The sequence below is a fragment of the Pseudorasbora parva genome, chromosome 9 (genome assembly GCF_024679245.1).
Source record: "Pseudorasbora parva isolate DD20220531a chromosome 9, ASM2467924v1, whole genome shotgun sequence".
In the NCBI taxonomy this organism is placed as follows: domain Eukaryota; kingdom Metazoa; phylum Chordata; class Actinopteri; order Cypriniformes; family Gobionidae; genus Pseudorasbora; species Pseudorasbora parva.
The window spans coordinates 46,934,710-46,949,624 of record NC_090180.1 but is presented as its reverse complement, the minus strand read 5'-3'; the positions used below and the strand labels follow the sequence as shown (position 1 = coordinate 46,949,624).

The following is a 14,915-nucleotide window of genomic DNA, read 5'->3' as shown; positions in this document are numbered from 1 at the left end:
AGCGTTCACTGCCATCTCAGGGAGAGCTGCAGCATCTTCGGCCACCTCGGGGGGAACTGCAGCAAAGCTAGAGGTGGACTTTCTCCTCCTTCTGCAGGAGAGTGTTGGAGAACTGGAGGCCTCAGTGTCTGAAGGAGGAAGGATGTGCACCACATGAGGCACCTCTTGCTGCAGTGCTGACTGCCTCCTACTTTGGGCAAGAAACTCCACAAACCCCTCAAATGAAAGATCTCTCATGCCCAACATCCTCCAAAAGCTAATAGGCTCATCAAGGGCATAGTTAAACAAGTCCTTGAGAGCCGCATCATTGTAACCCAGCCCATCCGCTGCCTTCTTGAACTCCAGGGCAAATTCCCTCAGGTCATTCCCCCGTTGACGAAGGGAACTCAATGCTGTTACCTGGAGCATGCGTTGAAAGAGGGGACTGTAGGCAGTGGATGCTGGTAGATGGTTGGAGCCCATTCTCCGCTGAGTCCTCATGATGGCTGGATCGTTCTGTCACGGTTTGTAGTGTGGAAAAGGAGCGAGGACTCAATTGCAGGAAGAATGGGCTCTTTATTATAAAAATCAAACAAAACAAGACAAACAAAAACAACCCCGAGGGGGAAAAACAAGACTTGACTTTTCTTGGCTTGGCTTGACTCGACTTGACTTCAGGAGCAGGGAAACATGAGGAAGGTTTGACGACGATCCAGCACAGGACTGCAAACACAAGGAGATTAAATGGGGAGCAAACAAACGAGGGTAATGGGAGAAGACAGGTGGGGCAAATGAACCAATAATCAGGAAACAAGGTGGGTGGGGTTAGACAATTGACATGAGAGCACATGGGACAAAGAAACACATGAACATGTGCTCACACCAAACATGACATGAACATGCAGTTAATGAAAACTCATAAACTGCATGTTCACACGAAACATGACAACAAGCATGCAGCAAGTAAAACACCAGCTGCATGCTACACAACACAAAACACAGACAGGACAGCGCACACACACACAACAACACAGAGTGCACAAGAATGAGCGAATGCTCATTCTGTGCACTCACAACAGAAGACAAAACACAAGGAGCATGAATGTCCAAATCCCAACACAAAACCGAAACCCAACTAGACAGAAGTGCTGGGACCCGAACACCACACAGAAAAATGACAGGGACAGAAGAGCACGCAGCTCGAGCATGCTCAAAGCTGCGTGCTCACACAAGACAAGACAAAATACAGGTGTCAGGACTCTGTCACCAAACCAAGAGAAAGCTAGACCAAAGTGACAGAACCCTGACAGTGAGTGATTTTTTTGTGCCTTTTGTTTTTTTATTAACATCATTTTAGAGGTGAATTGTCCCTTTAAGGACAAGTGTTCACAATCACTGCGCTGCTAAGACCTGCTCGCATCTCATATTTAGACACACGCGATCTTACTTTCACTTTAGACATAACCGACTGTGTTTATATATGTTAACCATGTGTGTATTTGACAGTATTAGTGCAAGAAGACGACTTAGTCCAGTAATCACGTGTGTTTGACAGGCGTGCGCACTTTGCGCATGTAAAACGCAAATTAAATGTTTAACCGGCAAGGCTTTAAAACGCGGATAAACACCCCCTAACTTTAGTGCATATGATTGGATATGCTGATATCAGCACGTACACTCACAGGCACACTCAAACAGCTGAAATAAACTGAGAGAAATATTTAAACGAAAGAAATAGAAATAATTAGTTAAATACAAAGCCGGAAAAAAATGCAATTCACAAGCGCGTATTGAACCCTGAATGCCGTACCGAATGGTTCAATATTGCGAATTGTGGCATCCCTAGTAATTTAACTGTAATGGTATGTTCACACCAGATGCGAATGAAGCGTTAGTGCAAGTGATTTACATGATGCAAAGACGCGAATAGACATTGTGCGTTTCGGGCGAATTGAAAAATCGAACTTTAGCAGATATTCGCGCCGTGTTAACCAATTAGGAGCTTGCTCTAGTTATGCTATCAATGAGGACACAATCATATGCGGAGAGCTGTACGATAGATCTTCGTACTTTATAGAAACAGAAATAAAAAGGATCTTGTTTGGAAGAAAGTTATCGAGGAGGTCGGACAATCTACTAAGTTATAAAAAACGTTCTTTACTCAATTTGAGCGATACATATTGAGACTACAAGCTAGCTAAAGCCTGTGTCACGAGAAATCCTGTCCCCCTCTGAAATAGTGTCCACTTAGGACCCCAGAGCGATTCTATTGGCTAAAAGAACTTTTAATGGGTAATCTTTTCAGAGCTAGGGGTGTAAGAAAATATCGATACACGTGAATATCGCGATATTATGTTTGGCGATATTGTATCGATTCTCAAAAACGCTGTATCGATATTTATATATTTATTTATTTATTTACATCCAAGATTCGTGGCTTTGTGTTCGGTTTAAACCACAGACTGTATAACATCCAACCACTAGATGGCAGTGTTATCTCAGAACGTATAACTGACGCGGAGCCGGAGAAGCGCGTGAATCACTAACGTTAGTGTTTACATTAGCAAACCCAGCTCTCAAGACGATAGAATTATTCCGCTCTTGCAGTATACAGAGCTGAAGTGTGGACTCATGTTGGCTTCAGCTATAAAGAAGCCACTAAGGAAATCGACAAGAATCATTTTGTTTGCAAAATAGGCCAAGTTATAATCTAATACTCGGGAAACACATTGAAACAGAGAGCTCGCTTAACATCCTGACGTCACCCGCGCTGCTGAGAAGTGTTTCGATAGAATGTACTGCACGTTTTCCTCTCAGTAACAAAATAAACACACTCCAAAACTGACAGCGGTGGCAGGAGAACGAAAGATAATAGCGATGTGGATATGGATGCACCAGCTCTGCAGCTCAGTAACGTTACTTGAAACAGCACTTTATACAATAGACTGCTTTATAGAAAACAGCTTTAGGGTCCGATCACACAGAACGCGTTTTTCAGGTTCGAAAACGCGAGGCGCACTGCACTCCCTTTTTTGGTCGGCGTTTTTTCATTCAAAAATGAGCAGTACACTTTAATGTTTCTAGGCAACCCCCAAATCACCTGTACTGTCAGTCAAATCAATGTAACGGTCAACACAACGGAAGGTCCGCCGCTTCATTCATTCGATTGGACAACAGAACATAAGCGCGATGATGTTGCACGCTTTTCCGCTCAGAGTTGACTTTTTTTCAACTTCATGCGCTCGGAGCGCTCCTTCAAAAACGCGAGGCGCCCAGGGCGCATAAGCAGCGCGCATAACGCTCTCTGCCAAACGAAATCCATTCAAAAAAGGCTTTTCGCTGCAAAAACGCGTTCTGTGTGATCGGGGCTACTGTGGTAAATATAAAACAAACAGTCATTCAGTCATGAAATGGACTGCACTTTCTGTTGTTAAATAGCCACTGCTATACTGTGAACCTTTAAAACATTTACACAAAGAATCCTGCAGTAACTTTACATTTCCCTTAATTTAGATTGCACATTGCATATGATTAGTGATATAAATAATACTGTATTAGTTAAATAAAATACTTTGTCTCGTGTTTTAGGCTTATGGTTGTGTTCTTTATTCTTTTAAATTATAAAAAACAAAAACACACAAAAAATAAATATTGCAATATATTGCCTCTCTTACAATATCGCAATATATTGCAATATATTGCCTCTCTTACAATATCGCAATATATTGCAATTAGGGGTGTAACGGTTCACAAAAATCACGGTTCGGTTCGATACGATACACTGGTGTCACGGTTCGGTTCGGTACGGTTCGGTACGTTTTAGATACAGCAAAAAGAAAAAATTGGCAGATAAATTACCTTTTTTAATTATTTTTTTAATAAAACTAACAAAGTATGGATTTTTTTTTTTTACATTGAACAATGATGGAGTTATTTTACCCATCTTCTATGTAGTTACAGGAATAAGACATTAGCTCTTTACATTAGCTCTCTCCACACTTTTTTCACACACTACTGCTTCTGTCATCCCCCAAATCCTCACTTGTTTGACTCTCAAGGGGGCGTGTCTGAAGAACGTGGCTGTTCAGCTCCCATTCATAATGTAATGTGCCGTTACAGTCAGGTAGCTTTGTGTAGCCCTTGACATCCAGCCTGTTGTCAGAGCAACCGCTGTTGCTTTGGCCAATTGGTTCTCTGTTTGTGCTTTTGTTTTTTGGGACAAAGCAGGAATTACTGGCTGAAATGGGCTCGTGAAGGAACATTGTAACGGGGCTCAATTACTTCAAGCATGTTCTTAAAACTCCGTCTGCGGTGCGTATGCGGTGCGTTTTGCACTGCGTATGCGGTGCAGGAGCCGCACACCCTGTTGTGCTTTCAAATATGCTGCGTTTGCAGTCCGCAACCGTTAACATGGGTACGGAAAAAATGCGCGTCTGTCTTAATGCTGCGGGGATAGTTTGTGGCTGTTTCTCCTTTTTATCGTCTTGTTGTCGGCGTAAATGAGTTGACATGGCATTAATTATTCCCGCTGCTGTACCATCATGTAGCAAATGCGACATACCGTTGTTTTTTTATCCATCACTCTTGCCACGAGCATTCAGCGCGTAGCCTACTGAGTAAGCAAGCACCTGACTGAGCAGCCTAAAACATATTTGATGTTTTTTTTTTTTTCACTTCGGCGGTGTCAGGGGCATTGCCTGTTATGTCGTTTTGGTTATTGTTGAACGCATGTTATTATATTTCACACACTTTTTTTTTTTTCCAAATCTAATTAATTAGTCCAAGAACCGTTCGGTACATAATGCGTACCGCGTACCGAACCGAAAGCCTCGTACCGAACGGTTCAGTACGAATACGCGTATCGTTACACCCCTAATTGCATGGGTCGAGGCGCATGCGCACGCAGCGACTGGCAGTGAATGAGTGTTCGGCGTCCTCGTGAATGTTTGATGACGTTTCCTTTGTTTTAGTGTCCTAAATGTTTTTATCCGTTTTTTTTTTTTTTCTACTGAAGGAGTGCTCTTAAAGTTTTATATTTAGTCGAAATGGATGTTTTTTATCTTTTTGCGTTATGGCTTGTGGTGATGTACTGGATGGCCGCCGGTAAAACTTGCGGGGCTTTATGCCAAGGGAGGATAACATATACGAGAGAGACATTGCTGCAGCTCAAGAACAGCAACGCAGTTCGGGAAAATCTAACGTTGAATGTAAATTCGATTCGTAGGTATTACCAGGAAGCAAGGGACACGGTAAAGAAAAGGAAAAGGGGCAAACGAGGCGGCGTAAAAACTCGCCTAAAGAAACAGCGTTTCAACCGGGCTCCATTGCCTTCGATGATTATGGGAAATGTACAATCACTGAGGAACAAAGTGGATGAGCTTCAAGGAAATGTTCGTTACCAAAAGAACTTTATGAACTGTTGTATTATGGCATTTACCGAAACATGGCTCACAGAGTGTGATCGGGATGTCGATTTGTGTATGGATGGATTCGGAGTCCCTTTTCGTCTGGATCGACTATCAAAGGTGACGGGGAAAACCCAAGGAGGAGGGGTATGTTTGTATGTCAACAAGCGATATTGCTCATGTGTTACTGTCAGAGAGCGTATTTGTACGCCTGATGTAGAACTTTTATCGGTGTCCTTGAGACCGTTTTATCTACCTCGAGAGTTCCCTCAGATTTTTATTACAACAGTTTACATTCACCCGAAGGCGAACTCCGCGTCGGCCACTAGTACAGTATTTGATGTTGTACAGAGGCTGCAGTCAATCTCACCGGAGGCACCAAATTTCATCCTTGGTGACTTTAATCATGTTTCCCTAAAACAGACTCTTAAAACTTTCCATCAGTATGTCTCCTGTCCGACCAGACGGGGAAAGACTTTAGATCTGTGCTATGGATCGGTAAAAAGTGCATACAAATCTATTCCTCTGGCCCCCTTGGGCTCGTCAGATCACAATTGTGTCCATCTGTTGCCCATATACAAGACTGTTTTAAAAAGGGAGAAAACAGTGACTAAGGACATCAGAGTGTGGTCAGAAGATGATGTGTCCTGTCTACAAGACTGTTACAGCTGTACAGATTGGGACATTTTTAAACAGGCCTGTGGTGACGATTTGGACTCAATGGTGGATGTCACATGCTCATATATGGCTTTTTGCAGGGACATGATAATCTCATGTAAAAAGGTCAAAATTTATTCCAACAATAAGCCCTGGGTTACTAAATCAGTAAAGTCCTGTTTACAAAGGAAAAAATTTGCATTTAAACACGGAACAACTATGGACTTACATGTGGCTACTAAGGATTTGAAGACTGAAATCCTTAAAGCTAAACAAAGCTATAAGGAAAAATTAGAAAATAAGATGGCATCCAAAAATCCTGGCTCAGCATGGGCAAATATGAAAACAATAGTAGGCCTTCAGAACTCAAACTGCAGCAATCAGGTTACTTTAAATGGTTTTAATTCTGATTTTGAACTGGCAAATGCACTAAATTACTTTTACTGTCGTTTTGACAATTTGGATTTCAGTAAAGAAATCCAGGATTTGAATTCTAAATTAGTGGATGATCAGCATTTTAATATCGACCTTCAGGAGGTTGAAAAAGCTTTTAGACTTGTAAAAGCAAATAAAAGCCCTGGTCCTGATAGCATCTGTGGCAGACTATTAAAGTCATGTGCAAAAGAACTGAGTCCTGTATTTCATGATATTTATAATAAGTCTCTGAAGACACAACATGTACCGATTCTAAGGATGCAGTGGTCATCCCTGTTCCTAAATGTAGTGGTCCAAAGATGATTAATGATTTCAGGCCGGTTGCTTTGACTTCCATTTTAATGAAAATCTTTGAGAAATTAGTGCGGTCAGAGATCCTAAGGGTGACCGAACATAAATTGGACCCTATGCAGTTTGCATATAGACCTCACAGAGGAGTACATGACGCTACAGTCACAATGCTAAATTTGCTATTAGGACATTTGGATGGCCAGAGGACCCATGCTAGACTTTTATTTGTTGATTTTTCTTCAGCTTTTAATACAATCCAACCACACATTTTAATCAAGAGGCTTTTAGATCAGTTTGTGTTAAGCAAAAATTTGATGGGTTGGATTTTGGATTTCTTAATTAACAGAACACAGAGAGTCAGAGTAAATGGTGTCTTATCTGAACAGAGGAGTTCCTCTACAGGGTCTCCTCAAGGATGTGTGCTATCTCCAATTTTATTTATTTTATATACAAATATGTGTCAAAGCATGTATGATGATAGAATTATTATAAAGTATGCGGATGACTCAGTTATTTTGAGTTTACTTAAAGAGAATGAGACCTCACATGGTCCAATTATTGAGGACTTTGTCAATTGGTGTGAGGAATCTTACTTACAGCTTAATATATCAAAGACCAAGGACATGATCATTGATTTTAGAAAAAGTACTCATCCGAGTAAATCAACCTCAATTAAAGGCCAAACAATAGAGTATGTACAATCATACAAATACCTTGGGACTATTATTGATGAGAAACTAAATTTTGAAAAGAACTGTGAGGCTCTTTGCAAAAAGGGGCACCAGCGTTTGTATTGCCTAAGGAAATTATCTGTGTTTAATATTGACCGAACAATAATGAAAATGTTTTATCATGCTTTTATTGAATCTGTGTTGTCCTTCTCCACTGTAGTATGGTATGGTCAGATATCCTTAAAGGCAAAAAATCAGTTAGATCAGATAGTAAAATGGTCTGGCCGTTTGATAGGTGATTCCAAACCAGGAGTGGCATCCCTGTATACCAAACAGTTACAAAGGATGGCCTTCTCAATCTTACATGACAACTCTCATCCCCTGCACAGTGAGTTTCAGTTATTGCCGTCTGCGAGGAGGTATAAAGTCCCAAGGTGTAGAACAAAAAGATATAAGAGCAGCTTCATACCAAATGCGATTAGCATGATTAACAAAATGTAGAGGTGGTTCTTAGAAATATTGTACTAGGGTTTTATGATTCATTGTTTTTTTTTTTTTTTTTTTTTTTTTTTTGTCCTTATGTGTTGTGGAGTATTTTGTGTTGTGTTTTTGTTTTTTGTATTGGATGCCATAGTCATTGCACTGTAAAACAAATTTACCTACGGGTACAATAAAAGTAACCTAACCTAACCCCTAATTGCAATATATCGTATCGTAACCCCTGTATCGTGATACGTATTGTATCGCCAGATTCTTGGCAATACACAGCCCTACTAGTTATGCTATCAATGAGGACACAATCATATGCGGAGAGCTGTACGATAGATCTTCGTACTTTATAGAAACAGAAATAAAAAGGATCTTGTTTGGAAGAAAGTTATCGAGGAGGTCGGACAATCTACTAAGTTATAAAAAACGTTCTTTACTCAATTTGAGCGATACATATTGAGACTACAAGCTAGCTAAAGCCTGTGTCACGAGAAATCCTGTCCCCCTCTGAAATATTGTCCACTTAGGACCCCAAAGCGATTCTATTGGCTGAAAGAACTTTTAATGGGTAATCTTTTCAGAGCCTTAATACAATTCTTACATTGTCGTTTAAATTGTTAAAATAGTCTTTAACGTCTTGCAAATCATATGTTTCAATGGTAACCAAAGCTGTAAGTTGTGAAATCAAGCATATCTGGTTCTTAATTTTTTTTTTGTTAGCGTACGTTCTAGCATAGCATACAGCTACCCAATTAGCTTATTTTAAACACCACGGTTGCACTTACCCTACATCTTAAAAGCTCTAGCCCTGCTTTAATGTTTAAACAAAACCAAAAAAGGTTATATTTATTTTGTGCACCTGTTCTGTATATTACAGTTTTTAAAAATTCTTTATAATTTACATTTTAGGTACATTACTATGTTATGATTTTGTATTGGTATTATTACTTATAAACATTGCGATAACAGCTTTTGATCAGGCATTTAAAACAGGTATTTCACAGGGGGACAGGATTTCTCATGACACCGGCAAATTGAGCTTATTCGCCATATTTTATAACAATCAATGTCAGCCATTTCGCAACGAGACCTGAGCCGCCTGGCAGAAGCCCCTTCCAGAATTCGCATCTGTTGTGAAGTGAATGTCACGCGCGAAATGAAGAGAACGAATGTTCAAGCGCCCAACAACGCGCAATTTATTCATGCAAGTCACGACTGGTGTGAACGCAATTAAAGGGACCCGTGGTGTATGTAGATAGAGATGGCTCATTCTAAGGTAATATCATAATGGTTCATTATGTAAGGTCTTTATACACCACTGAAAAAACATAGTTGTGCATATTATATTGCACTTCTGGTAATAGATCGTCTTAAATATTACACACTGCAGCTTTAAGTGTTTGTTAGAGTTTGAAAAGAAATCAAATACTGCCAAACTGCCCATACTGCTTCTAAATAGGGTCATAAATTGTCAGAAAATGATGGAAATGTGTGGTTAAGATCAGAATCAGATCATTCAAACCATATATAGAAAGTCCTTATATGCTTCTCAATCGAGCCTGGATGTCATTTAGTGGAAGCGTTTGGTACTGCGCCCAAACTAACTCACTGAAGGCAAATTTTTTGAGATATCAACCAAAAAAATGTGAACTTTTTGGCTTTGGTTTTCTTGCAGTTTTAGAGTATAACATGCTTTGTAAAATATATTTTTTATATAAAATATAAAAAAATATATTTACATTTTTGTTAATTATTTTTAACTTAGCTTTTCTTTATTTAACGTTTATCATTTTTTCCACTTCTACAATAATCTGCCACGTTTCTGTTTTATAATGAATATTTTAATGTTAAATACTCTGAGCTTGTCATAAAATAGCTGTGGCTGCTGATATAAAATAAATGAAAATTAAAAATACTGCTGCGTTAAATAATAAACAAAAAAAACAGACTAGAAAAGTAAGATTGTAAGAAAGGTAAATAATTCATATTTTAATAAATACATACAAAAATAAATATATTTTTTGTAGGGACAGTATTTTATTAATTGGCATAAACAATATTTCAAACTCGTGAGGCGTGTTCAGACCTTTATTTTGAAATAGTGATGCACATACAAAATTCATAAGAAAATAGTTTAAAAGATACCATTTTTTTTAAAGAAAAAAAGGTCTGAAAATGTTTTAAATATAAAGGGGAAAAAAAAGCTAAATTTTCAGTTTAATCTATAATCAAGTTTTCGGCCTTGAGCGCTGAAAGCTAGAACTACATTACTCAGGAGAAGAATTGTTTTTTTAATAAATGTAATTATTATTCACTGTGCAGAGTTAATTTTTTTTATTTGTTTCCTCATATATTTCATCACTAACCCGGTCCATAGTATTCACCTCCAGGTCCCACTTTATATTAGGTGGCCTTAACTACTATGTACTTACATTAAAAAATAAGTACAATGTACTTATTGTGTTCATATTGTATTGCAAAACACCTTTGCTGATATTGAGGTGGGATCCGGGCAAAGGGACAGGTGTGGTGGGATGGGTAGGGTTAGGTGTAAGGGAAGTGTCAAAAGTGTTACCAATGTAACTACAGAAATGAATTACAGATGTAATTACATGCAGATATTTAAAAAAAGGAAGTACAATGTAAAACATGTATACACAATGGCCCTCATTTATCGAAAGTGCGTACACCAAATTTCCACCTTGCGTACACCCAAACCCACGGTGACTTTGAGATTTATCAATATGGACGTTGGCGTACGGCACGCTCAAATCCTACGCCAGCTCAGGAGGCGGTGTACGCACATTTGAGTTAGTGCAAAAATGTGCAGAAAAACAATTCCTAACACCACAAACGCACTGACAAAGATATGCTATATTATGACCCACTGTAAGCAACAACAACAACAACATTGTAATTATAAACTTCAGTGTTTATTTTTGTGCAACGTAGACTTCAATTGTGAGCCTGTGCGGCAGCTGCACACGGACTGGGACTGAATAATTCAGACTGACAAAATAATAAAAATTACATTCTTCTTCTTTTAAATGATAATAATAATAAAATAAATAATAACGGCATTCTTCTTCTAAATAACAATAAGCGTCATTAATAATAAAAATCATAATAAAAAGAATCTTACAAATTGTCATGCAATTATTAATGTGAATGAATGGTACTCCTCATCACATCATCATCATATCGTACACCCCAATACATGTGCCGTGATACGAAATTAAATGCTAATTGTTTCAAAACACGTGCTGTAAAATAATGCATTGTGATGGTAATTTATCATCCAAACAGCTTTAAACTGCTGGAGTGCGCTTCTCAACCTACACACAATTAACAGAACTTGTAATTTGGGTCCATATTTGTTTGTTTTTTGGGCGCCTTTAATCTCACTCTTTAAACTCCCAAATAAAAACAATTTCGCTTTTTTCCACTTCCCTGGTGATGGTCTCGATGGGCGCGTCTCAATCATCTCACTAATTCAGTCAGGGCACTGATCAGGGAGTCAGCCCATTGACTTATGTCCTAATCAGTGCACTGACTAGTGGACTAGTGAGATGATTGAGACGCGCCCGATCTCCACGTCGGAGAAGTTTCGCTTCTTTGCCGTCTTCCGTGTGTCCATGGTGTAAAATGAGGGCGTTTGGGAGGCGGAGACTTGAATATATAGGGGCGTGTTATTCTAATGACGATCGGTTTGAGCCGCGGCATTTATCAAGGGCAGGTATAGCGTACACCTGGATTGCAGAGGTGCGCACAGCTTCATAAATCAGGTGGTGAGAGGAGTGTAAGCATAATCTTACACCAACATATACGCCCATTTCTACGCAAGATTGATAAATTAGGGCCAATAAGTGCATTGTATCAAATTATTAATTACAATGTTAGTACATAGTAGTTAATGCCACCTAATATAAAGTGGGTTCCATCTCCAAAATCCTGTCATTCACACTCCATTCTCATCAGACCTTTATTTTGAAATAGTGATGCACATAAAAAAATCATGAAAAAATGGTAGAAACCTTTGTTTTTTTTTCAAAAAAGGTCTGAAAATGTTTTAAATATAAAGAAAAAACTGATAAATTCTCAGTTTTATCTATATAATTCATGCACGTTTTCGGACTTGAGCGCTGACATCTAGAACTACATTACTCAGCAGAAGATTTGTTTATTAAAAAATTTAATTATTATTCACTGTGCAGAGTTAATTTCTTTACCTTTTTCCTCATGTTTTTCATCATTAACCCGGTCCATAGTATTCATCTCCATAATCCTGTCATTCACACTCCATTCTCTCTCTCCTTCCCACGTTAACCCAGTTGTCCATCCTTCAGGAACACTCTCACTATGACACTATCGATGGCCCCTGCATGTTGGCTCCTCCCGATTCGGTCCCCTTATCCTGCCCAGGAACCCCATCCGCCCACTCCAAGCTAACCGGATGCGGTTCACCTGGGGGCAAAAGACCCACGGCCCTCAGCCGCCACGCCAGTGCTGCCGGATTCCCCTTCCAGACCTCAGGGACCTGGAGCTTCCACAAGAGCTACGTAAGGGCCGCTCTCAGCTACGGCCACGCGGCGGACAGCGCGGAAACATCCGCCATCGAGGTGGAGGACATTCCCTTGCTGCTGAGAGACGTAGCCCGTTTTGCAGAGGCTGTGGAGAAACTAAAGGACATGGTGTTGGGCGAAGGTATGAGATTTTGGGTTGGTTTGCAAATGAATGTCAAAATAGTGATTAGTGGTTATTTCTATTGGGTCAGTTATGCAGCTGAATATATATTCTACCTTGTTAAAGGGTTAGTTCCCCCAGAAATGTAAATTCTGTCAATAGTTACTTACCCTCATGTCGTTCGACACCCTTCAGACCTCCGTTCATCTTCAGACACAGATGAAGATATTAGTGTTGAAATCCGATGGCTCAGAAAGGCCTTCATTGACACCAATATCATTTCCTCTCTCAAGACCCATAAAGGCACTAAAGACGTCGTTACAAAGCCCATCTCACTACAGCGGCTCTACAATCATTAATGAAGACACGTGAATAGTTTTTGTGTGCAAAAAAACAACAACAAAATAACAACATATATATTGATGGGCCGATTTCAAAACAAAGCTTTGAACCATTATAAATCGTGAGACGAGAGACGTGGTCCGTTTCAAAGAGGCTGTGGAGAAACTAAAGGACATGGTGATGGGCGAAGGAATGAGATTTTGGATTGGTTTGTAAATGAAGCTCAAAAAAATTATTAGTGGTTATTTCTATTGGGTCAATTATGCAGCTGAATATATATTCGACCTTGTTAAAGGGTTAGTAAAATAATTTAAAAAACTATAAAAATCTATAACTATAATAAATATATATACTAAAAACTATAATAGCATCTCAATGATCCTAAAATAACAGAGAAATGACAAGTTTATAAACTTTATTGAATGGAATAAATATCTTGTGGTTTACAGAGAACCTGCGAACACGATCACTGAGTTAGTGGACGTCACACAGGCAGTCAAGTCAACTTTATTTATATAACGCTTTTACAATGCTGATTGTTACAAAGCAGCTTCACCATTTTAAAGGGTTAGTTCACCCAGAAATGTAAATTCTGTCAATAATTACTTACCCTAAATGTCGGGTTTAGAGTTCAACCGATATTCGATTTTACCGATATAGATAACTAGGTTGGACCACACTTGCCGATAACCGATTAATCAACCGATAGTTTTTAAAATAGATACTGGATAAACCATAACACTAAGTAAAACCATGCTTAACGTTACCCCAAGAAATTGATGAATTGGTCGACCTCTACTTTGGTTTGTAATATTAGTAAATATTGTCTTAAAGAGTTTATTGCACACAATATATACTAATTTTGCAATTAAAAAATATAAATAAGTATTTAAAAAAATTATACTAATGATTGTAATATTAGTAAATATTGTGCTATATAATTTATTGTACACAATATTTACTCAATTTGTAGTTAAAATGTAAACATTTATTTTTTAAGTAAATGAATGAATAAATGACTACAAATTATAAATAATACTTTTTATTGTAATATTAATAAATATTGTCTTAAATAATTTATTGCACACAATATATACTCATTTTGGAATAAAATAAATAAATAAGTACTTAAATAAATTAATAAAAAATAATACTTATTATTGTAATGTTAGTAAATATTGTGCTATACAATTTATTGTACACAATATTTACTCAATTTGCAGTTTGCATTTAATATTTAAGTAAATTAATAAATAAATTAATCAAATTAAAGATAATACTTTTTATTGTAATATTAATAAATATTATGTAAAATAACTATTTATTCTATTTGCAATTAAAAATATAAATAAGTAAATTAATACAAATTAAAAGTAATACTTATGATTTTAATATTAGAAAATATTGTGCAATATAATTTATTGTACACAATATTTACTCCATTTGCAGTTAAAATATAAACATGTGAACAAAGGACTACAAATAATATATTTTTTTATTGTAATATTAATAAGTATTATCTTAAGTAATTTATTTTTCACAATGTATACTCATTTTGCAATTAATACATTCAATTAAGTATTTAAATAAATTATTATGATTATAATATTAGTAAATATAAATATAATTTATTTTACATAACATTTACTCGGTTTGCAGTTAAAAAATGTAAACATTTAATATTTAAATAAATAAATACAAATTAAAGATAATATTTTTGATTGTAATTAGGAAATATTGCAATATTTCAATTTGGAATTTAAAATTTGCAATTAAAATTAAAACATTTATTTTGTAAGTAAATTAATAAGTAAATGACTAAAAATGAAAGACAATATTCATATTTGGTGACTATATCTAATTTTTTTGACTACTCCTTACATCATCCTTTAAAAGCGACCCGTGTCTGATTTTTGGCGCAACAACCCAAGATCCAGAAAAGGAAGTAAAACGGTGCAAAATG

General features: G+C 37.5%; 1 protein-coding gene across 3 annotated transcripts in view; it reads left to right on the top strand.

Annotated features, from left to right (window-relative positions):
* The window catches only part of arhgap45a (Rho GTPase activating protein 45a), a 57,787-nt gene that overhangs the window by 4,805 nt on the left and 38,067 nt on the right, over nucleotides 1-14,915 (top strand). For 2 of the 3 annotated variants that reach the window (XM_067452863.1, XM_067452862.1), the window contains exon 2: nucleotides 12,259-12,631. In XM_067452863.1, coding sequence (XP_067308964.1) covers nucleotides 12,259-12,631 — 373 coding nt within the window. The remainder of the gene's footprint in view (nucleotides 1-12,258; nucleotides 12,632-14,915) is intronic. The other variant, XM_067452864.1, reaches the window with a different exon arrangement.